This window comes from Gymnoscopelus microlampas (genome assembly GCF_963454915.1).
Source record: "Gymnoscopelus microlampas genome assembly, chromosome: 13".
Taxonomy (NCBI): Eukaryota; Metazoa; Chordata; class Actinopteri; order Myctophiformes; family Myctophidae; genus Gymnoscopelus; species Gymnoscopelus microlampas.
This window is the reverse complement of record NC_139950.1, coordinates 9,727,344-9,753,327: the sequence shown is the minus strand read 5'-3', so window position 1 is coordinate 9,753,327 and position 25,984 is coordinate 9,727,344. Positions and strand designations below refer to the sequence as shown.

Genomic DNA, 25,984 nt, shown 5'->3' with positions numbered 1-25,984 from the left:
CATTTGGAACAGATTTTTCACACGGGGGCTTTACCAGGCCATATCTCTATCTGGTAGATAGTGTGCCTGCAGTGTTACTCGGTAAATAAGCAGTGTTCTTGCTGTGCTGTGGCTGATGGATAGCGTATAGGTGAATAAAGCATTGGGGAAGGGAAAGGGGAAGAGGCTGGCTGGGGAGACAATCGGGAGAGAGAGAGAGAGAGGGAGAGAGAGAGAGAGAGAGAGGGCCCGCTAAGGCGAAGACAGCGGTGACATATGAGTGTGTGTGTGGGGATGACACACGGAGGAACATTAGCCCGCTAGCCAAGAAGGTGATGGATGGGGAGGGGGGGTATAGCTAGCTAGCCGCGGAGCCTTTAGCCTATAGCGCTGGTGATTGCCTGCAGGCTTGGCTTCCTACCATGGCACCACGGCACACATGCACTGAATAACGACTATTAGAGTCGTAGTACTGAGAGAGGTGCGGGGTGGGGGAGGTGGGGGAGGTGCGGGGTGGGGGAGGTGGGGGAGGTGGGGGGGGGTAGAGAGAGGTAAGAAGCAGACGGTTCTCAAAGTGAGGTCCGGGGACCTCCCGTGGTCCTCCTCGAGGGGGTTCCAGGGGGTCCCCCCAGGGAAAACGAGTTGATATGGCTTCACACTCAGTTTGACCACTTGAAACATTTTATACTCCAGTTATTCGAAATGTGCCGATCTGCAAGCTCGCGACGCGTTGCCCCGTGACACGTCGTGACCTTGTAGATCGACTATATTGTCAGATGCATTTGAAAGAAAAATTGATTGCGAAATATTTTCAGATCAGTTTTAACTCATTAAGACCTGGAACTTTGTCATTTTTAGATTTGAGCTAAAAAAAACATTATTTTACACTTTGGGCTATTCAAAAATAGCAGATATACAAGCTCATAGCGCGGCACCGAGTGCCGCGCTATGAGCTTGTATATCTGCTATTTTTGAAAAATCGTGAAAATGTGTGCAAATCTTTGAATATATTTTTTTAAGCGAACATTTTTTAACTCAAATCTTTGCTTCTGGGGGGTCCCTGGAACAAAATATTTTGATGGGGGTCCGCGGCCAAATACATATAATTTTGGGGGTCCTTGACATGAAAAAGATTGAGCACCACTGATATAGAAACATACGTTTTTCAGAATACTGTTGAGATTTAGGAGACATGTAGAATCGGCTTCAGGTCTCAATGGGTTAAGGAACCTTGACAGGAAAATGTTTGAGATCCACTGAGGTAGAAGAGATGGAATAAAAGGCAAGAGCGGCGAGAGGATGACTCATTTCTCCATTATTATGCTCCCAGATGTGGATACCACCAAGGACCCGTGCCAGAAGGTTAAATGCAGCCGACACAAGGTGTGTATCGCCCAGGGCTACCAGAGAGCCGTGTGCGTCAACCGCAAGAAACTGGAACACAGGTGAGCGTGCGTGTGTGTGTGTGTGTGTGTGTGTGTGTGTGTGTGTGTGTGTGTGTGTGTGTGTGTGTGTGTGTGTGTAGCTCTTGAGCAAGTGTTAGTAGTGCATGCTGTTGCTAAAACTAAATCACGCAAGGTCAACAACACCTTGTGTTCATTCAATTCCTCGCAAGGATCTCCGATATGTCTCTTGTCGGGGTCAATGGTAAAGGCTCTAAAGTAGCTCCCGAGTGTACATCTGTACGCTCTTAGAGCTACAGAACTGTCCGGGTCTATTTGGAACCCCCTGAAGGTACCCTGAGGATCCCACAGTTTGAGAACCATTCCTCTTGTTTTTCTTCTAAATTTTGATCCCACGATTTTGTAACCCATTTTTTCATCCAGTGCCAATTGTCTAAGTAATCCTGGGCGCTACACTCCCTCTGCCAGCCTAGGGAGAGCCGAGCTCATGCCTCCTTCAATGCATGAGAGCTAGCAAGCCGCTTCTTGTCACCTGACAGGGGGGGGGGAGTTTCCCCGGTTGGACGTAGCGCGTGGAAGGAACACGTTATTCCAAACAGTTCCGTTCCCCTCCATCAGGCGCCCCGGCTGACCAGGGGGAGGCAGTTTAGAGACCAGGATTACTGCATGTTTTTGTGAGGGTACCTACCTTAGGAGACACGGGGAGAACACGCAAACTCCACACAGAAAGAACCATTGCTCTAAAGTCTAGATGTTGCTGTTATTCCTTTATTACGCCGACCTCGAGTCCGAACCATGCTCAATGGATCTTAACCCATTAAGACCTGGAACGATTCTGTGTCATTTTTAGATTTGAGCTAAAAAGCATTAATGTTACACTTTGGCTATTCAAAAATAGCAGTGCCGCGCTACGAGCTTGTAGATCTGCTTCTTTTTTTTTTACGTGAAAATGTGTGCAACTCTTTCAATATATATTCTTTCAAAGCGAACATTTTTAACTCAAATCTTTGCTTTTGGGGGTCCCTGGAACAAAATATTTTGAGATGGGTGTCGGCGGCCAAATACATATCATTTTGGGGGTCCTTGACATGAACAAGTTTGAGCACCACGCATATAGAAACATATTTTTCAGAATACCGTTGAGATTTAGAAGATTCTAGAAGATGTAGAATCGGCTTCAGGTCTTAATGGGTAAACCTTGTAGCGGAAAGATCGGCTTCTGATATGCATGACTTCCTCGTTGCACACACGCATAGCATTTAGACAGATGCTAGGCTCATTGTTTACCTGGTATCTTATGGTTTCAATGTACAGAGTGTTATCTAGATAGCATGTTGTGTAGACAGATGGTAGGTTCACTGTTTACCCGCTATCTTATAGTTTCAGTAAATAACGTTATTTTGATAGCATTGTGTTTAGACAGATGTTAGATTCATTGTTTGCCTTCTCTCTGCATTCTATTTACAGTATGGGATTATTTACCTTGTTTATTATAAATCGCTCTGGATTAGAGCATCTGCTAAAATGCCTTGTTCTAAATTGTTAATGTTATTGCATACACAAGATAGATTAGATGCCTGAGGGAAATTCACAGAAAACCTTGGTTCAATCCAGCAGTATTTAAGTGTCAGCTACAAGTAAAAGGCCTGTGTTCAGAATGTTACTTGAGTAAAAGTACAAAGGTATTGGCATCAATATATACTTAAAATACCAAAAATAAAAGTACTAAAATGTTTGAAAATAGCCGATCTACAAGCTCACAACGCGTTGCATCTGCTATTTTGAAATAGCATATGTATAAAATAGGGCTAAAGTGGTTAATGTATGTTTTAATATAATAATGTATATCTCCAAAGTAACTAGTAACTACAGTTTTCAAATTATTGTAGTGGAGTAAAAGTACAATATTTGCCTCTGAGATGTAGTGGAGTAGAAGTAAAACTACTGAAAACTGGAAATACTCCAGTAAAGTAAAAATACCTCAAAATCGTACTTAAGTACAGTACTTGAGTAAATGTACTTAGTTACTTTACACCACTGGATATAACTCTGACAGTACTGACAAAGCCAGCGTTCACCCACATTGTTTGTACAACACTGAAGAAATACAGTAAATTGTCCACGAGGCGAGACACGTGGTATTGACTCCAAGGTTGTACAGAGATAAAGTCATGGAAGTAAAATACAAAGGCGTCATCTCAAACCCATTCGGGCTGCATAGAGGCCTGGTACACATTATGTTCACCGTTATTTGTACACATATTGTACTTATATAAAATGACAGATAGGTCATACAGTGGAACAGCCCACTTTTGTGTTCAGAGCCACCTACTTTGCTGAGGAAGAATTATGGTAGAATTATACCAATTTGTTATTATGTTCTTTTTACCAGGTTGCAAAACCTGGTCTACATCTAGCTCGCTAGTCGTGACTTTTGTGGCACTTTTTCCTCATTGGCTGGTCCTTTAGCCAATGAGGGCTCAATGTCCTCTCAGAATATGGGATCTAAAGACGACCCACAATACTGTGTTCGGCCACTGTAATCTCTATTGACCAATTAATTGTTTACTAACATTGAGACTGGATGCGCAGGTGATTGTTTCACGCAATCAATTTCCAACCTGTTGTTTCGGGGTGCGCTAGTTTCAGCACACCCCAACCCCCTCTTGTGTGTTGGCTAGTGTGGCACGTCCTAGCGAGACCTGATAGAATGGGTTTCATTTAGCGCATACTGGTTGCACGCATACTGGTTCTTATCAGTGTGACATCGTCTGTTAAGGGGTCTATGGTCTGTGGCGCTGTTGCGTGAAAAAAAAAGTCTGGTCGTCAAAAGTGTGGCATATCTTGTTTTTTATTGATTGAATACTTTATGGAAACAGCACAAGGTACAGTCAGACATCAAGGCTAAAAGGTAGAGCCATATGAAATCCGTTTTATTTTTTTCCCAATTCCGTTTTATTTTTTCCCAAATTCTGTTTTTTCCATTTTAATATTTCTGAATTCTGTATTTTGCTTTTTATGCTCATTTTTACCATTAAAAAAGTGTCTGGTAAGTGGAAATGAATAAATGTTCAAGATATAACAGTCCATACATGGCCCTTGTTGTGTTATACGCAAAAATGTTCCCAAAATAATTCGGTCTAATTCGGTCTGAGCATGCGCAAAATGGCGTCGCCCATGTATTATTGTTTCTATCGTCTTTCTAAGACTATTTCTACGTGGATTAACTGTTTATAAAGTAGGATGTGGCCATGCAAAATGGTGGTGTCCCGTTTTTATTTTCCAAATTCTGCAATATTCCGTGTTTTATTCCAATTCCATTTTTATTGGTCATTTCCGCGATTCCGTCCGCGATTCCGTTAACACGGATTTCATATGGCTCTACTAAAAGGATAGCACAAAAAGGTCCTGGGGACTTGTTTCCATTGTGGTCCTATGTATTCAGTTCATCAACATAGCATAACAAAATTACACAATAATACATGTCATCATTCAATACAAAACACTATATGTACAAAGGAGAAAAAAGTAAAAACGGCAGCAGTGAATGACACCTCCTTTCTACGGGAATTTGCATTTACCTCCTTCACCTTTTACATTATGATATGATATGACATTTTGCATAATTACAAGAGTTAAAGTGCCATGGCACAGGCCTGCTATCTATTGTTTTGGGTACAGCTAGGTCCTCCACAAGCAGCTTCTCTCTTATCGTGAGTATTCTGTAACTATAATGGCTCTGATGCCTGTGTTGGTAGCAGAACTACTTCAGCACCGACCTGTGTGTCGTATGTATTTCTCCCCATGATATCATGTATTAACCCTTTAAGACCGGGAACGCATCTGTGTCATTTTAGATTTCTTTGGCTATATAAAAATAGCAGATACTGTATACAAGCGCATAGTGCGGCACACTACTAGCTTGTAGATTTGCTATTTGTAACTCAAATCTTTGCTTCCCTGGAACAAAATATTTTCAGATGGGGGTCGGCGGCCAAATACATATAATTTTGGGGGTCCTTGACATGAAAAGGTTTGAGAAAGATATAGAAACACATGTTTTAAAAAAAAAACTGTTGGATTTAGAAGACATTTGTAAAATCCCCAGCAGCAAAGATTTGAGTCACAAATGTTTGCTTTTAAAATGGTTACATATTCAAAGATTTGCACAAATGTTCAGATCTACAAGCTCAAAGCGCGGCACTCTTTGAGCTTGTATATCTGCTAATTTTGAAAAGCCAAAGAAATCTAAAAATGACACAGATGCGTTCCTGGTCTTACTGGGTTAAAGCACAATCACCACACCTTGAAATAGTGTCTCTGACTCCTCTTGCCTCATCAATTACTGATTGATCCAGAATTCCTCGACAGACAAGATTATTATTATCGCTACGGATTCCATATAACCAACAAATCTTGTGGAACAAACACATCACAGAGCCCCCCCGCACGGGTTGATTACTTCCTCTCGCGTTGTATGGAAATGTCCCTTCTATACATTTATATTGTATATTATGTGGAAACGTACTGAGGCGTATCTGAAATGTGTTCTCCTGGCAAGCATTAAAGCTACAATCTGTAAGTTGTATGTCCTATAGCCGGGATTTCGAAACCCGGGTCTCCCCCCGCGGGAGACAAATGACCTACTGCTCATCCGAGAGGCTATCCCTGCTTGGACTGGGGAGATGTTGTGCTCATCATTAGCTTCAGGCAGTACTACTTGTCAACCAGTAGGTGTCCGAGCGGCCTAGCCAACAACCCCGTAGGGTCTAAATGTGTCAATGGAAGAGTTGAGACCAAGAGTAGAAGAGAGACCACCTCCAACCATACTGCAGACGTGTTATTCCATTAAAGGGATAGTCCACCCCAAAATGTTCTTATTTTCTATCAATTAAACACCCCATGAAGCCTTGAATTCATGGGGATTTTTTTTGTTTTTGTCGCATTCCTAAGCCAATGATTTGATGACCGACTCCATGGGGTGAGTAATTGATAGGAAAAAAATGACATTTTGGGGGTGAACTATCCCTTTAATATACTCTACCATTCAGGTTGGTTAAAAAGTTGTATTCATTAACCCATTAAAACCTGAGGCCGAACAGTTTTCTGAAAAACTTACGTTGTTATATCAGTGGTTCTCAAACTTTTTCATGTCAAGGACCCCCAAAATTATAATATGTATTTGGACGCGGACCCCCATCTCAAAATATGTTGTTCCAGGGACCCCCAGAAGCAAAGATTTGTGTTAAAAATGATTGTGTAAAAATACACATACTGTATTAGAAGATTTGCACAAATGTTAAAGATTTTTCTGAAATAGCAGATCTACAAGCTCATAGAGCTATGAGCTTTGTATATATGCTATTTTTGAAGAGCCAAAGAATAAAATAATGGTTAAAGTGGTTAAAATCTAAAAGGACATAGGTTAAAATAAGTTCCAGATTGCAGCTTTAATAACAGTAACAGTTCATTTTATATAGAATGTCCAGTTAAAAACTGCAAAATGATGCTGCTTCATCATCACCATCACAACCTTTTGTATTTTGACACTATGTGTGCCGCTCCAGGAACAAGGTGGAGAAGTGTTTGCTATAGATTACTGTGTTCAGATTTGTGCCTGGAACTAAAGCGTTATAGACTGAGGTGTACGTGTGTGTGTGTCCTCTCTTGCAGGCTGAAGCAGCCAGCTCTGAGGTCCCCTGAGGGGAACTGTCACCCCTGTCCCATCTCCTCTACTGGGCCCGTGTGTGGGTCCGATGGACACAACTACGCCTCACAGGTACACTCGCGCACCCACGCACACACACACACACACACACACACACACACACAGACACACACACACACACACACACACAGAGTGCAGTTTCTGTTTCCAGGAAGTGAATGTGATATTGTTTATATATGTTTTTGGTGTCTTATAATCCTGTAAGGGATGGGTGTCATGACAACACATGAAAATAAAAAAGTTCATTCACACACACACACACACGCACATGCACATGCACGCGCACACGCACACACACACACACACACACACACACACACACACACACACACACACACACACACACACACACACACACACACACGTTATCGTGGCACTCCTTCCAATGAGCCAACAGCAAAAAAATATGAATGATCCACAGCATGAATCCTGGCATCCCTGTTTCTGGGCATGTCATAATAAATGCGAACATTCCCGCTAAAAAATAGGTTTGCCTTGACCCAATGTGTTTTGTATGTGTGGCACATTTCAACAACGGTACATTTCAACGGCCGGGGGGGCAATTCAACCTGCTTCACACAAAACATCAAAGAGAACCGAGATCAGACACAGGTGAAGAGAGATCAGACGGGATTACAGAGAATGCAAACAGAAAACACATTATTAACCCATTGAGACCTGAAGCCGATTCTACATGTCTCCTAAATCTCAACAGTATTCTGAAAAACGTATGTTTCTATATCAGTGGTGCTCAATCTTTTTCATGTCAAGGACCCCCAAAATTATACGTATTTGGCCGCGGACCCCCATCAAAATATTTTGTTCCAGGGACCCCCCAGAAGCAAAGATTTGAGTTAAAAATGTTCGCTTTAAAAATATATATATTCAAAGATTTGCACACATTTTCACGATTTTTCAAAAATAGCAGATCTACAAGCTCGTAGCGCGGCACTCGGTGCCGCGCTACGAGCTTGTATATCTGCTATTTTTGAATAGCCCAAAGTGTAAAATAATGTTTTTTTAGCTCAAATCTAAAAATGAGACAGTTCCAGGTCTTAATGGGTTAAAGGACATAACACACATTAACATACAGGTATTACTGTAACAAAACAAAGCAGTGAAAGTGAAAACCAGTGAAACCCTGGTCACAACGACAAAGCAGGACCTGGACAAAGCAGTGAAACCCTGGTCCCTAGCACATGTTTACAGTTTGTCATTTGCATAGCGTAAACGGGCTGTGCTACACGTAACACGGTGCGCGGTGGTGGAGGAGCATATGGCCACATATGGCGCGGTGTGCATTGGGAAGGGGAGAGCATTGTAAAGTGTCTCTCCAGAGACAGACAGAGAGACACAGGGTCCATGATGAATGGCCTCGCAGGGCCTGCTGGGTGTCTGCTTGCTCTGGCTGCCTGGTCTGTTTATTAGGCTCTAACCCCAGCACGCCATTGTTATTCATCACATTGTTATTGTTCTTATTCTCGGCCCCCTTTGTAAGCCTTGTTCTTTAGAGCCAGCCTCATCTGCGTGGACAAATTGATCGCTGTCGTCGGGCAGAAACCTCTTATCTCCATATTTGTACTTTCTGTTTTTTTTCCCGGTAAATTAGCGCCCTACTTGATCATGCTACGGCGTCACACGAAAGCTTCAAAAGTAGCAGATCTCCAAGCTCGAAACGCAGTGCGTTTCGAGCTTGGAGATCTGCTACTTTTGATACTTTTAGAATTTGAACCCTGAAAAGTAACAGTTTTGGACATAATGAGGTTTCCACCCGACAGAGACAGTGTGTTAAATACGTTAGAAGCTCAGCATGGCCATAGTGAAAGCAAAATAGCGAAAGCAGTGCATATTGCTAACCTTGCAAAATGCAGACAAATTAAATGCAAGTTAAAACTTTCGGTAACACTTGCTATGCATACCTTGTCTATAATGCCATATAAACATACTAATAATACATTATATATACATACTAATAATACATTATATATACAGCTTATAACACTGTAAAATTATAGTTATAAGAGCTCATAAATATTCATAATTCTTTATAACAATAATCATAATTCTTTATAACAATAATCATAAGACGTTATAAAGCATACTATAATGACTGATAAGGTCAAGTATAAATGCATTGTGATATGCATATAACACTGTATAATTACAGTTATAAGCACTCATAAGTACTCATAATGCAATCATGATACATTACAAACCAGTTTATAATGACACTTTCTATGTTAATTCGCATAGTTGTAAGACATTATAATCATGTTAGAATGCTTTATAATCACCATTAAAATGCATTGTTATCGCTGTTAAAATGCAAATTTCACTTAAGCCTCCGGACAACCGTGAAAATATACATCCCGTACCGTCTATATATTACCGGCTCATGTGTCCGCCCTGTGATTGGGAGGCCGGGGATTCAATTCCCCGGCCGAATTATACCTACCAAAGACTATAAAAATGGTATCCAATGCCTCCCTGCTTGGCACTCAGTGAGCATCGGCATGGGGATAAGTCCCTGCGACATACTAGTGTCATGTCCAGGGGGTGTACTAGTACTGTACATCATGCGCTGTAATTGAACATCAAGCTGCCTCACGCTACGGAAACGGGAGATAAAAAGACGTTGTATCTTCAGTACTGCTGCCCACAGTTTTTTGTGAATTAAATCTGAACCATTTCTTTTTTATCATTATTTTCCCGTATCACAAGGCGTTGTAGAGCGCGTTGTAGATCGCCATATTCGCTATTTTTGCGCGACGTCGTCGTACAACCCAGCACACATAAGAATATGAATAAAATATCAAATCAAATAATATCAAATATGATTACCCGTAGCACTCGCCGTAGCCTTGACCTTGCAGGATTATGCAAAGGCTAAAATGTAACTTAGATGTAACTCATTTTATGTAGACAGATACCAGGTCATTGTTGACCTGGCATCCTATAGTGTGTGTGTGTGTAGTTTCAATGTAGGCTGATGATAGGTTATTGGTTTACGTATGTATCAGTTATTTTTAGATTATTGGTTTACTTATGTATTACTTTATTATTAGATTACTATTGTTTATGCATTTGATGTATTATGTGTATTATGATGTATTATCTTGTGTCCTTGCTTACTGTAAGTCGCTCTGGATTAAGAGCGTCTGCTAAATGCCTAAACTGTAAACTGTAAACTGTACTTTATACTTGTCCAAAGTTGATAAAAAATGTCCGCCTCAAAGCATAGGGATGGAAGAGGGAATGACAGGCAAGGTTGACAATGACAACGCAGGCTTCCAAGGTTGCTTTTTTCAGCTTCTCCCTAGCAACACCCTCCCATTCCAACCTAGCCTAGCCACCACCTAGTAGTAACATCCTAGCAAACCACTTTCACATCCAGTCAGCGTTTCTAGTTGACTTTATCTCTTGGGAATCATCAGTTCTGACCTTGTTAGGGAGGTAGAGGTGAGGAAGGCTGGCTCGCGGGCAAATCTATAACGTTTGAATTGAGTTCACATAGTCGATCACCTTCATGAATATTTGATCTGTATCAGTGGTTCTCAAGGTGGGGGACCCCCGGGGTCCTTGGAGGGGTTCCAGGCAGTCCCCGGCAAAATGTGTTTACCGTGGCTATTTTTGAGTGGTGCTAGCCACTCCGTATGAGCACAGCCTCAACAGCTCTGTGTCCGTATGAGCACGGCCTCAACAGCTGCAGCTGATTGCAACACAAAGATGCAACCAGTTACACTAATTAACTCATCAAAGGCACCACTCTCTTCACGCCGAGTGTGATTTTTATGTTTGTGTTTGAAAAACTTTGAATATATATATTTTTTTAACACAAATCTCCTCTACTGGGGGGTCCCTGCCCTGGCCCCAAATATATATAAATCTGGGGGGTCCGAAAAGGTTTGAGAACTAGCCTACTGATCTGTATCATGTGGTGATACGGGTCACTTAATTTCCCCTTCTTGTCCTCTTGTCAATGTGTTCCCTTCTAGTGCAAACTGGAACAGCAGGCGTGTCTTACTGGGAAGGAGCTCACTCTGAAATGTTCAGGCCTGTGTCCATGTCCCACTGCTGCTCCTGTCCCTGCCGAGACCAAACATGGTGAGGATCTCACACACACACGCACACGCACACACACACACAAACACGCACACACACACTCTCGCACACACGCGCGCACGTTTGTATTACTTAAGTATAAATCATGCAGAACTCCAACCCCAACCCATAAATCTAACCTCTAAATTTCTAATCCAAACCCTATAACCCCAACCTGAAACCTTTCCCAATGGTCAGCTTCTTTTTCTTCTTTTTTTTTTTTTTTACCAAAAAAACAACAATTTCTCTTCTGACGACCAGGAGAATTGTCCCTCACGATGTCTATTTCTCAAATTCTAACATGCTTGTGGGGACATTTGGCCCTCATGTACAGATATAGTGATACAAGCATACACAATAATAATAATAATAATAATAATAGCAATAATAATAGAGTCCTGACGTCACTCGTTCATCCCCTGGGTCGTAAAGTAATTTCTCTATTGAGATTAACATTGGGTCATCTTAGAATCGTCTCATATAAGAATTGTGATCCAAAAATAAACAAACTGTCTCTGCGATATTGTCAGGGAGGAGGTTCTGTATCATTTATGATAGTCAGTCACTCATATTTAAAATAGTCAGTTTCTGGTGAAAATGTAACTAATTCGGCGGAAGTTACATTATCGTTTTCTCACCGTCAGTTGATGCTTCATATCCATAAGAGTCAAATCGCCATGATCATTTGTTTATTTTTGGAACACAGTTCTTATTTGACGCGATATTAACACGTCTATGGGAATTCAGAATGGGGGTGGAAAACCGCGACCCAGTTGTGAGCTTGTAGATCTGCTATTTTCAATTAGCCTATGTATAAAATAGGGCTACGGCTAAAGTGGTTAATGTGTGTTTTATAATATAACAATTCATATCTGCAAAGTAACCAGAAACTAAAGTTTTCAAATAATTGTAGTGGAGTAAAAGTATAATATTTGCCTCCGAGATGTAGTGGAGTTGAAGTAAAAGTATTGAAAATGGAAAATACTCCAGTAAAGTAAAAAATCCTCAAAAGTGTACTCAAGTACAGTACTTGAGTAAATGTACTTAGTTACTTTACGCCACTGGGAGCCAGGGCGTTGAGACATTTGTAGGCACACACAAACACACACACACCACACACACACACACACACACACACACACGCACACACGCACACGCACACACACACTCTAACGTGTGAACGTCTCCACAGACAGCTGTACGGGTCAGGACCTGGCGGACCTGGGCGAGCGGCTCAGGGACTGGTTCCAGCTGCTGCAGGGGAACGCCAAGCAGAGCAACAGCAGCAGCAACAAGCCTGGAGCCAGCAGCACTCCCACCAGAAGCAACCCTGCGTCAGGTTAGAACCTGCATTGTAAAACACTGGCTGTCTGGCAAGACATACTGTATGTATCCTCACTGTCTGTCGGGCAAGAAAACTCTTATCTTCATGTTGTAACGTTTTGTGGTTTGTCCTGAATTAACGTCCTACTTGATCATACTACAGTAGTGGTTTTCAACCTTTTTCATTCCAAGGACCCCTAAATTGATATACATTTGGCCACATATCCCCATTTGAAAATGTTTTGTGCCAGGGACCCCCAGAAGCAAAGATTTGAGTTAAAAATGTTCGCTTAAAAAATATATATATATTCGAAGATATGCAAACATTTTCAAGATGGTACCCCCCAAGGACCACTGGTTGAAAATAATATAATCCTGATAAGTAACAGCTTTGGACATATAAGGTTTCCACCCGACAGAGAGTGAGTACTGAGTACCCAAAGACGCTTTACAGGGGCATGAGAAAACAACTAATAAAAACAACTTTATTAGGGGGAAAAAACACCCAAGAAAGAAAAATCACACCCAGTGTGAAGTGAGCGGTGATATTTATGAGTTATTAATTTCATCATGCATCTCGGTAGCCAATCACAGCACGTCCTGCGAAGTGACGTGCTTACATTTTTTACATTATTATTAATTTCATCATGCGTCTCGCTAGCCAATCACAGCGCGTCTGCGAAGTTTGAAGTTAATTTCATCATGTGTCTCGCTAGCCAATCACAGCACGTCCTGCGAGGCTTAGCCTATGGGCGTGTTTTCCACAGCATGGCGTCACAGCTAAAGACACATTTTCACGACGGAAAGAAAAACTTTCGCCACGGATGGGTCCTAAACCCTCTTATAGGAGCGGTTGCACCGCTCAAAAACTGGTTATGGTCCTCATAGTAGCCTATGTGTGTGTGTGTGTGCCTGCAGTGCTGGACAGGGGCATGGTGGCCAGCTGTAAAGACTCCATAGGGTGGATGTTCTCCAAGCTGGACACCAACGCCGACCTGTACCTGGACCAGGCCGAGCTGGCCGCCATCAACCTGGACAAGTACGAGATCTGCATCCGCCCCTTCTTCAACTCCTGTGACTCCTACAGAGACGGCAAGGTCTCCACCGCCGAGTGGTGCCTCTGTTTCTGGAGAGAGAGTAAGTACAGCAGACCCTGATTGATTGATTGATTGATTGATTGACTGATTGACTGATTGACTGATTGACTGATTGACTGATTGACTGATTGACTGACTTAACCCTTCAAAGACCTGAAGCTTCTACAAATATCTTCTAAATCCCAACAGTTTTCTGAAAAACATATGTTTCTATGTCGGTGGTGCTCAAACTTTTTCATGTCAAGGACCCCCAAAATGTATATGTATTTGACCGCGGACCCCCATCTCAAAACATTTAGTTCCAGGGACCCCCAGAAGCAAAGATTTGAGTTACAAATGTTAGCTTTAAAAAAATATATATATAGAGATTTGCACACATTTTCACGATTTTTCAAAAATAGCAGATCTACAAGCTCATAGCGCGGCACTCGGTGCCGCGCTATGAGCTTGTATCCAGTATCTGCTATTTTTGAATAGCCAAAGTGTAAAATAATGCTTTTAAGCTCAACACAGATGGGTTAAGGTTCATAGATCTTAATTTCAACAATATTAAAAAAGGGTTGATTTGCATTAGACCACGGACCCCCATTTTGATAAAAAGGAATGTTTTATCTCTGGGACCCCAATCTACTCTGTAAAATCCTCAGTGTTCATTTAACTCTGAGAGTGTACAAATGGAACCAAATGGACCCTCAGAGTTGCAGACCCATAAGGGTCCGTTTAGAGTAGACCCTTGGTGGTCCACGGGTGGGTGCGTGCGTGCGTGTGCATACCCATTGATGCGTGATTTCACCAAGTGAACACACAGTCAAATCCTCGGTGTGTTGAAGGGACACTTTGTCGATTTTTCAATCCCATTGTTCTGAGCTGCGGAAAATCAATAATATAGGGTGGCAAAAAAAATACCCCATGTCTTCCATTTATGTCTCAGCGAAACGATGTCAAAACATTTCACATCATGGAGCGTATGGAACGAACGCCCGATGACCTGACACAACGAGTTGATATCAACATTTCAGACATTTCAACATTTTTGTCTCAGTATTTTATTGATCTCCTGAAGTTTTCCTTGAATTTAACTCTGAGACCGTCACTCTGAAAGGAGGTGCATCTGATTGCATTTGTAACCAGATACCGACTCTAGATAGACAGACAGTCAGACAGACAGACATTTATTGATCCCGCGGGGGGAATTCAGTCACCAGAGTACAGACACAGGGTAAGAGAGAAGAACAGTCAGATACAGCAAGAGCAGCAACACCAAAACTAAGAGTCAAAAAAGAACAACATCACAAAAAAACACCAACAACATTGAACGGCAGCATACACCCTACTACACACTGCAACCTGCACTGTGCAGAAACAAAATACACAAGTCCCAGTGTCATTAACCCGCACTATGCATGGGCAAAACACACAAACACAGTGTCTATGCATAGCAAATACACCCAATCACAGTGTCGTTACGACATCGGCATGATATCAATACACACACATAATCATAGTAACTCTCAGAGTTGGAGTTTCAAATTAAATGAATTAACACTGAGGATTTGACTGTGGGTGTGTACTGTAGGCACTTAGCTTCCCTCAGGTGAAGACGAGCGCTGTCATGTGGCGGTCCGTCACCCTTTGTCTTCCTCCTCCCGTCTTCCCTCTGGTTCCCTTGTGGAGGTAAAAGTGGGCACTAAACACATCAGTGCTACTTGTTGACAGGCTTGCTTCTCCCTCAGCCCTCAGAGATGGGCTCTGTCAAACGCAGCCAGTGGACCAGAAACGATGTCTATAGTTTCCAGGCCCGCTCAGCATCACTGTTCTCTGCTTCGATACACAATATTGTAATGACCGGTGGAGCTCAAGCGAGCAAGCACACCGGCAACCTCTCTCACAGGAGTACGCTATTATTGTGTGCGACAATAATAGCCAACTTCAATCTTAAACCATTAAGACCTGAAGCCGATTCTAGAAATGTATTCTAAATCCCAACGGTATTCTGAAAAAACGTATGTTTCTATATCAGTGGTTCTCAAACTTTTTCATGTCAAGGACCCTCAAAATGATATGTATTTGACCGCGGACCCCCCCATCTCAAAATATTTTGTTCCAGGGACCCCCCAGAAGCAAAGATTTGAGTTAAAAATGTTCACTTTAAAAGAATATATATTCAAAGATTTGCACACATGTTTTCATAAATAGCAGATCTACAAGCTCGTAGCGCGGCACCGCTATGAGCTTGTATATCTGCTATTTTTGAATAGCCAAGGTGTAAAATAATGCTTTTTAGCTCAAATCAAAAAGTGACACAGATGCGTTAATTGGTTGAACACAGAGTGGAGAGGGTGTGCTGCCTGTAATTACTTATTTCTCGAAATGAATACAAAGAAAAATGAACATAAAACACATGCGTTACGCCCTGTCGGTGAAACTCCTCACTGTCAGGTGGGTTATGGTCTCCAAGGTATACAACAAAATAACAAGTGGCTCAAGAATGGAGAAACATACAGGATAGGACACCACTAAATGAAAGGTTTTGAGGATTTTTCTTTTCTTTTCCTACAGAAACGGAAAAACAAATGAAAACTCAATGTACCAAATGAAGAAAGCAAAGAACCAAACCCTATAGGGCCATAGAAGCCCTACCTGAACATCGAATTCTAACTAAAGTCTAACTGAAAAAAAGGAAGACTACCGGCCATTCCCAGGCCAAACTGAAACAACAAACTAAAATAAAGTTACTGAAAGAAAAGACTAGCCTAGCCTAGCGAATAACAGTGGGACTGGAGGCTGTTGCTGTGTCTGTGTACGCTACACATTGGCCAGGCTGGCTTTTAAAGGAGTAGTCTGCAGCAATTAGGATTTGGGGAATCTGCTGCAGGTGTATTATCATATTTCGTACTTCTTCATGCAAAATTATAATAGTGCCAAACCTCAAATCAAATATTTATGTATCCAACATTTGTCAACACATATAAAAGAAAAGAAATGCTTTATTACTTGGATATATATTATTGACATTAAACAAATTCAATCAGATTTTTATGTATTTATCAGTTGCATTTAGAGCTGAATTATTAGGTCCCTCAGCGTGTTTGCCAGAGTCGGGCACAGATTTGCGTAATGATGAAGATATAGACTATCATGCCTTAATGTCGCAGGAGGCAACAGACGCGCCTCCAATGTCGCGGTATTAATTTATAATATATTGATCACATGAACGTCACACAATAGCCTAATAAGTCTTACCGTCTGATGAGTATACAGTATTGATGAAATCTAGCTGTGTCCAGACCAGATCCATTCCCCATTCCGACGCAGGACAGTGATATGCTAATCCAAAAGACAAATTTCCCCTCAGCAATCAATAAGGCGCTGGTCCATAATAAAATCAGATAGCAGCATTCCCTGGGTTCCAGCATCATCTTTTTTACCTCAGTAAAGGTGAGCAATGTTCACTAGAAAAGGCTTAAATCATATCCTTTCCATGTTTTATTTAGCCTATTATTTTGTCGTAGGGTTAAACTTTCTAAACTTCTTATTCTCATTGCACATGAGAGCATTACTTTATTAATAACGTTCAGCTGATCCATCGTGCAATCGAGAGACTCGCTTTCAGACAGAACAGATGTACAAGTTGTCATGGCGGTGCGAAGCGGACGAGATCTGTTCTTTATAACGAGACAAAGTTGAACTTCTTCAGCACAGTGAAGTTGGTTCACGTTGGGTGAAGTCAGTTTTATGGTATTAACACATTGAGTGCCATAAACGGTCCGGACCGTTTTTGAGAAGCCATGCGTTATGGGCCATAAACGGTCCGGACCGTTTTTGGCCCATTTTTTAAAAATATATATTTTTCCCACGTGGGGCGCTCTAACGAAACTTTGGGATCATCCAAGGAGTCTCTGAGAAGGAGAGGCCGGATGTCGATCCATGTAAAAAAATGCTTCCGGTCGGCCGCTCCAATGTTAACTCCTTGACTAAAAGCTTAATATCTCCATTTCTTTTTAATGTGGTGGAAGTGAGCCGTTTTCGATCGGCGATCACTCTGCAATGGAGGATCGCGTTAGAAATATTATTGTTCCAGGCGTTAGTCGGGACCCTCCGCCGATCTCGCACGCACGCTTTGTTTACATGCACTTCCGCGTCGGGGCTTCTACAGCACAAAACATATCAACGTAAGTGGATGGAAGATATGCTGGCACTGAACGTACCTATATTTTAATAAACCTCTGGCACACAATGTGTTAAATGGGGCGTTGAACAATTTAAACGATCCACTCGTGAACGCACTTCTCAGATATGAACAGCTGAGATTCATCATGCCATATACCTGCGATACACACAAATCAAGGCCGTACATTCCCTTTCATGAATCTCATGTCAGACTGTGCTTAGAGAATGTACACACCACTTTACACACAACATTTACCCGCAATTTACGAACAGCTTATAGTGAATGAGGCCCATTGATGAGCACAGCCACCAATGAGCAGTGAGTAATGTGATGTCATGGCCTCACGCAACAGGTGAAAAAGACACGTTTGGCGGTAGGGATGCCAACAGAAATTCGAATTTCCGAATAGTCGTGGCTGTCACCAAATTCATATTCAATTTATTTCATCATTATTATTTAACCCATCAAGACCGGGAGAAGCATCTGTGTTTTAAAAAAAAAAGATAAAGCATTATTTTACACTTTGGCTATTCAAAAATAGCAGATCTACAAAAAACAAAAAATTTGAATATATATTTTTTCAAGCGAACATTTGTAACTCAAATCTTTGCTTCTGGTCCCTGGAACAAAATATTTTGAGATGGGGTCCTTGGCCAAATACATATACATTTTGGGGTCGTTGATATGAAAAAGTTTGAGAACCACTGACATAGTAACATACGTTTTTTCAAAAAACTGTTTTTAGAAGACATTCTAAAAACAGACATTTTGTCGAATCGGCCTCAGGGTTAAAACATTTAATGGTTCACTTACAACCAATATATACTATTGTAGAGTAGATGGCCATTGATTTATTGTTCACACTGTTTGATGTTAAATGTAAACTTTAGTGTTAGATGAGGTGGCTGCAGGCAGCTCTTCTCTCTCTCACAGTCACACACAACATGCTCGTCTTCCTATAGTGGAGCCATCTCGGCAAGATCGCAGACATACTTTCCACGAGAAAGCGATACACACAAGCAGCAGTCGAATAGTTGAAAAGTCTCCGCCGGGCCAGGGCATTCAAATTAAATTTTGATCCGTATTGGAGGAGACATGTGGTTGTCTACAATCCTCCCCCAAGACACAACAGTACGGGTTGCCAGTGACAGGGACTAATACACCATGGGTGGGAATTGGCATAATGACAAAATTGGGTGAATATTAGAAAAAAATTATTAAGGAACACAAACCAACTACATAAATCAAATCCCCCCCCCCCCCACACACACACACACACACACTTAACATATTCCCCATAGAAAATAATAACGCAATAACAGAATAACAGACTGCTAAAGTTGTGTGTGTGCGCCCAGAGGCATGCTGGGAAGTCTCTCTCTCATGCCATGCTACGATTATGAAGGAGCTGTGTGTGTGAATTGCTTTTCCAATTTCGCGAGTTCAGAAGGAAGACTCCGGTGTTTAGGCGCTGATCGGGTTATAATGGTGTGATTGCACTGTGTCTGCTTGTGTGTGGATGTGTGGATGTGTGTGTGTGTGTGTGTGTGTGTGTGTGTGTACTTGTATTACCGTACCAAATGTCCCCACAATTATAGCAGAATTCGAGAAATAGACATTGTGAAGATCATTTTCCTGGTACTTACAAGGTAAATGGTTGTTTTTATGGCACAAAAAAAACGGATTTGTGGTGCTATAGGCTTACAATTAGGAAAAGATTCAGGGGTTAGGGTTGGAACTAGACATTTAGAGTCTGATTCATATATTGCACGCTGGTGTTGTGCACTGATAATAGCAGATCTTCAAGCTCACAACGTGTCGCTATTTTCAGTGTTAAAATGGCAAAGAATTGTAAAAATGTCATTCATAAAGTCCTTTTTGATGTCCTCGCAAGTATGGAAATACAAGTGTGTGTGTGTGCGCGTGCGTGCGTGCGTGCGTGTGCTCTGTAATTTGCTGTGATTATGGGGTTGTAAGGACCGTTTAATTTCTCCCCCAGAGCCCCCCTGCCTGGCGGAGCTCGAGCGGATCCAGGTGCAAGAAGGAGGCAAGAGGAAATTCGGTACGTATCACACACTGTGTATGGACCATGTCAACGCACTTTCATAACGACACAATGGAGCTCTCCTCCAGCCACAAGTGGCGCTGTTGAGCACGGAGAGTGTAGAATGACTTGCACTCTGTGGTGAGTGAGTGGTGCAAAACAGACATTTTTTTGTCATCATTCACATAATTGTACCGTTCATATATCAGTGGTGGAAAAAGTACTCGAATGTTTTACTCACGTTAAAAGTATCAACACTGCGATGTAGAAATACTTTGTTACAAGTAAAAGTCCGGAATAAAACATTTACTTGAGTGAAAGTGCAAAAGTATTGGTATCGAAATGTACTTAAAGTACTAAAAGTAGAAAGTGCTCATTATGCAGAATGTCCCATCTCACAAGTTTTCAAATGTATAAATATCCTTTGAAAATAGCAGATCTACAAGCTCACAATGCGTCGCGATGCGACGCATTGTGAGCTTGTTGATCGGCTATTTTCAAATGGCCAAAATGTATATGGGGCTGAAGTGTGGGTAATGTATGTTTTGTAATAATAATCAAAATGTACAAATTAAATAGTAACTAACGTTTTCAAATAATTGTAGCGGAGTAAAAGTACAATATTTTTCTTGAGATGTAGTGGAGTAAAAGTACTGAAAATTGGAAATACTCCAGTAAAGTAAAAGTACCTCAAAATTGTACTTAAGTACAGTAATGAGTAAATGTACTTAGTTACTTTACACCACTGGTTATAACTGGTTCGAAGCTGCCATGTTTAATGACATTGACAGAGATAGAGTCTAAATCCCATGGCCCGTACGGTCAGGCGATGGGACGGTTCACACCGTCGTTAGCTAATTGGCAGGTTGTCAGAGAGACAGCCGACTAATCAGCGTCAGGGATGCAGTGGACTAGAAATGGACACATACGCAAGTAAAGTACCTCTAAATTGTACTCAAGTGCAGCACTCGAGTAAATGTACTTTGCACCACCCGCTGGAGTCATTCCATCAAGCAGACGACGAAACAGGAGGCTGGGATTACTTTCTGATCAGTCCTCTGGAATACAATGTGATGCTGACAGACGGCAAGGGATAGCAACCATCAGTGGGTGTGCGTGTGTTTGAGCATGTGTGTGTGTTCACGTGTGTGTGCGTGTTTGTTTGAGCATGTGTGTGTGTGCGTTTGGTGTTTGAGCATGTGTGTGTTCACGTGTGCATATGGGTATTGAAGGTTTTGGCAGGCTGTCTGGGCTCTGAATCAGGACTTTTTCAAGGACGTGGCGTGGTGAGTGGGCACGGTGCAGAGATCAGGGGAAGTGTGTGCCAGCCTGGGGTTGAGATGTTAGAGAGAGATGTTCCCTTGAAGGCTCGTCTCCCAGAGAGACCGCACGGAGAGACACAACACAGCCGGGCCCAGTTTCATTTGTGCTCCAGTCAAAGTCATTTATACGTTGCAGAATGACGGTGGCATTTGCAGAAAATAACAACATTTTCAGGCTATTAATAGTGTCGCATGAAGCTTGGAAATCTGTTCTTTTCAGCAAGCAATAGCATGGTGCGATGGAGTGTAGTTTAAAGGAGACACACCATGAATTAAAAAAAAAAATTTGATATTTAATATCATATGGTGTATGTCCCTCAAACCATTTTCAAAAGGTTTGAGCCTAAATCAACACTCAGATATACTCATCCCAAGTCAATTCTCTCAGGCTTATAAAGCACTTTCAGCTGCAATACCAAAACGTCCTGTTGGGCAGAGGGGTGCTACTGAGCAATTCTGTCTGTCAAAATACATGGGCAGAAAGTTTGGTGATGTAAGCAAACATGCCCATTCTGAGATGGCCTGTTCAAACACGCCCATTCTGAAAATCTCTGAAATGAGAATGAATGACTGAATGTTAAAAAAAAAAAAAAATTGGGGTACAAGAGACACTGGGGAGGCCAATGAAATTCATGGTGTGTCTCCTTTAAGCTTTACGTGCCACCTCCTGACAGACAGATGCTGAGATTTGTGGAATTTCGGTCCGACCAAGTCCATCAGTCAGACGGTCCTTGAGATATGCGCGAGACTGACACACACACAGATCCTGTGCATTTTTAGATGCATATATAAGCGTAACCTATTCATTGTTTTTTGTGACAGCCTAGTCATTGTTTTTTATGACAAATCCATCTTGTCTGCTAAGAGGTAGTATGAGAAGTAAATCCACAACATTTCACCCCTGATCGATTGCAGTGCTACCCCAGTGCAGTGGTGTAAAGTAACTAAGTACATGTACTCAAGTACTGTACTTAAGTAAAACTTTGAGGTATTTTTTACTTTACTGGAGTATTTCCAATTTTCAGTACTTTTACTTCTACTCCACTACATCGCAGAGGCAAATGTTGTACTTTTAGTTACTAGTTACTTTGCAGAAATAAATTATATAATCATATAATATATGAATATAATTATATATATTATAAATTATTACATTATAAAACATACATTAACCACTTTAGCCCTATTTTATACCTAGGCTATTTGAAAATAGCCGATCTAAAAGCTCACAACGCGTCGCATCGCGACGCGTTGTGAGCTTGTAGATCTGCTATTTTCAAACATTTTAGTACTTTTACTTTTGGTCATTTAAGTACATTTTGATACCATAACTGTTGTACTTTAACTCGAGTACATTTTCAATTCCAGACTTTTACTTGTAACAGAGTACTTCTATATTGCAGTATTGATACTTTTACTTAAGTAAAACATTTGAGTGCTTTTTCCACCACTGCACCAGTGAGAAATGTTAACCTTCCTCCTCAGTACATCTCTCAGTGCGTGGTGCTGTCAGCCACCTTGGCTGTATATCGAGCTCGGCGTTGAATGGCGCGGGCGGGCAACGATTCATATTCATGTAAAGGTTAATAAGCAGAGGCGGTTCAAAGCCCACGCGTCCTTCTTTTGTCCCAGGAAGATTAGCCCGGCCCCCTGGCGCGAAACGCTGACTAAACACTTATTCATCACCGTCCTTCTGCTGCCCAATGAATTGATTTATATTCAATGAATATGGAATGGAACGGAATGAAAGACGCCGCCGTATGTGCATTCATTTACACTTAGCCTTGGTCCCACATGTGGTGACACGGTACACTGTGTGTGTGTGTGTGTGTGTGTGTGTGTGTGTGTGTGTGTGTGTGTGTGTGCGCGCGCGCGCGCACCTGTGTGTTCAGGTACTGTAGAGAGAGCACAGCTGAAGTGATGTGGCATAAAATATGCCCTTAACCACTCAAACCCTCGAGTCCCTATTATGGGGCGAACAAAATCTACAAGCTCACGTCGTGGCACGTTACAACGCGTTGTGAGCTTGAACAGCAGATCTGCAATTTTTGGCCAAGATATTTTGGTATGGATAGAGGGGAAAAAGGAGGGGGCCTAAAGCCTTGGGGGACTCCAGTCATCTAAGTGTATTGTGTCTGTTGGGTGGAAACGTCATATGTTTGCTAATTCTAAAAAGTTTTATAAGTAGCAGATCTGCAAGCTCAAAACGCGTCGCTTCGCGCTGCGTTTCGAGCTTGCAGATCTGCTACTTTTGTGTGCCGTGGTAGTATGATCAAGTAAGTCATTAATTTATGAAGAAACACCAAAAGTTACAATATGGAGATTTAATGTGATTAAAACCTGATATCTTTCAGCACCAAAGTATCAAGCAAAAAGTTCCTATTTGTCAGTTGAAAATCCATCTTGTTTGTCGAGCGACACGTTTGCGTGACACTTTGTCACGGCGGCGTAGATGAGGCTTGGCCGTCGGTGCTGGAGTGTGATGTTGTTGTTGCTGTTTGTGCGGTTGCCAGGTCTGTTCATCCCCAGCTGTGACGAGGACGGCTACTACAGGAAGCAGCAGTGTGACAGAGGGGAGTGCTGGTGTGTGGATCAGCGCGGGGCAGAGGTAGCGGGCTCCAGGATTCGCGGCAAGCCTGATTGTGGTAAGTGAAGTCCCCCCCCCCCCCCCCCGTATCCAAATAGTACATCAATATACTGGAAGAAGTTCTCCGATTTGAGACCTGCAGCCGATTCTACAAATGCCTTCTAAATCAGTCGTTCTCAAACTTTTTTGTGCCAATTGGACCCCCAAATTGACATGTATTTGGTCATAGACCCCCATCTGAAAATGTTTTGTGCCAGGGATCCCTGGAAAAGAGAAGATTTGTGTTAAAAAAAAAACGCTTTCAAGATTTTTCAAAAATGTTCAAAAATAGCAGATGTACAAGCTCGCACAAGCAAGCGCACAGCGCTGTGCACTTGTAGAGCTACAATTTTTTGAATAGCCAATGCTAAAATACAAAATGACAGAGATGCTTTGCCAGTTTTTATAGGTTAAGTAGAAGTAGCAGCAATACCACAGTGTAAAAAGACTTTGTTACAAGTAAAAGTCCTGCATTCAAAATCTTACTTATTGTAAGACAAAGTACTAAAGTGTCAGCATCACACTCACACTCGCTCATTTTAGAATCATAAATACATTATGTTATTGGGTATAGTTATTGATCATTAACCACACCCTATTTTATACTTCGGCTATTCGAAAATAGCCTATCTAGAAGCTGACAACGCGCCACAATGCGATGCGTTGTATTCTTATAGATCGGCTATTTTACATTTTACATTTAGTTGCTGTCGGGCAGAATCTCCATTTTTTTCAACTTTTTAAATTCATTTTATGAATCAGTGCTATTGAACACCCTTTACGTCTGTGTGTGGGTTTTTACAAATATTGAACTACCGGTAATGAAAAGTATTAACCCATTGAGACCTGAAGCCGATTCTACATGTCTCCTAAATCCCAACAGTTTTCTGAAAAACGTATGTTTCTATATCAGTGGTGCTCAATCTTTTTCATGTCAAGGACCCCCAAAATTATATGTATTTTGCCGCGGACCCCCATCAAAATATTTTGTTCCAGGGACCCCCAAAAGCAAAGATTTGAGTTAAAAATGTTCACTTTAAAAATATATATATTCAAAGATTTGCACACATTTTCACGATTTTTCAAAGATAGCAGATCTACAAGCTCGTAGCGCGGCACTCGGTGCCGCGCTACGAGCTTGTATATCTGCTATTTTTGAATAGCCAAAAGTGTAAAATAATGCTTTTTAGCTCAAATAAAAAAATGACACAGTTCCAGGTGTTAATGGGTTAATGGTCAAAAACCTCATAACTCCACTTGAGTTGTATTTGGGTAAAGTAATGATAATATAAGGACACATTCAAGGATCTGACGATGTATAAAGTCACCATACCAACTTTGGTGAGGCAGTATTGTGTTGTTCTAAAAACACGTTATTTATAATTTCCTGAAAAGTTAATATTTTGGACATAGCTGGTTTCTGCCCAACAGCAGAGATTTGGTACTGAGATGTAGGCTACTGTTAGTGGACTGGAAGTATAAGGTATCGAAAAATGGAAATACTCGAAAGTTAAGTAAAGGTACCTTGAAATTGTCCTTGAGTACAGTACTGGAGTAAATGTACTTAGTGTACTTTACAACCCCTGTCAATACAGCATGTTGAAGTTAAACGTAAAAGACAATGAGCAAGAATCTTCTTTTCTTTTCTTTTCATGAACAATGCACCCTTCTGCTGGGTCGCAGTGAGTGCACGTCGTTTCATCGCAACCCGTCTCCACCCATATTATATTCTTGCACATTTTGCACAAGGCTTTCCTTTATATTAACCCATTTAGACCGGGAAAGAATCTGCGTATTTTTTAGATTTCTTTGGCTATTCAAAAATAGCTATTCTACCAGCTAGATCTACAAGCTCATAGCGCGGCACCGAGTGCCGCACTATGAGCTTGTAGATCTGCTATTTTTTTTTTTTTCTCAAATCATGAAAATGTTTGCAAATCTTTGAATATGTATGTATGTAAATCTTTGCTTCTGGGGGATTCTACAAATCTCTTCTAAATCCTAACAGTTTATTGAAAAAACCTATGTTTCTATAAGTGGTTCCCAAACTTTTTTCATGTCAAGAACCCCCAAATGATATATGTATTTGGCCGCAGACCCCCATCTCAAAATATGTTGTTCCAGGGACCCCCCAGAAGAAAATATTTGAGTTAAATAAAACTTTTAAAAAAATGTTATATTCAAGATTTA

General features: G+C 41.5%; 1 protein-coding gene across 1 annotated transcript in view; it reads left to right on the top strand.

The window, feature by feature from the left end:
* spock2 (SPARC (osteonectin), cwcv and kazal like domains proteoglycan 2) overlaps positions 1-25,984 on the top strand; it is a 70,607-nt gene that overhangs the window by 41,715 nt on the left and 2,908 nt on the right. Inside the window, exons 3-9 of the mRNA XM_084076477.1 lie at positions 1,310-1,424; positions 7,056-7,161; positions 11,106-11,214; positions 12,404-12,550; positions 13,453-13,671; positions 19,802-19,864; positions 23,682-23,813. Coding sequence (XP_083932603.1) covers positions 1,310-1,424; positions 7,056-7,161; positions 11,106-11,214; positions 12,404-12,550; positions 13,453-13,671; positions 19,802-19,864; positions 23,682-23,813 — 891 coding nt within the window. The remainder of the gene's footprint in view (positions 1-1,309; positions 1,425-7,055; positions 7,162-11,105; positions 11,215-12,403; positions 12,551-13,452; positions 13,672-19,801; positions 19,865-23,681; positions 23,814-25,984) is intronic.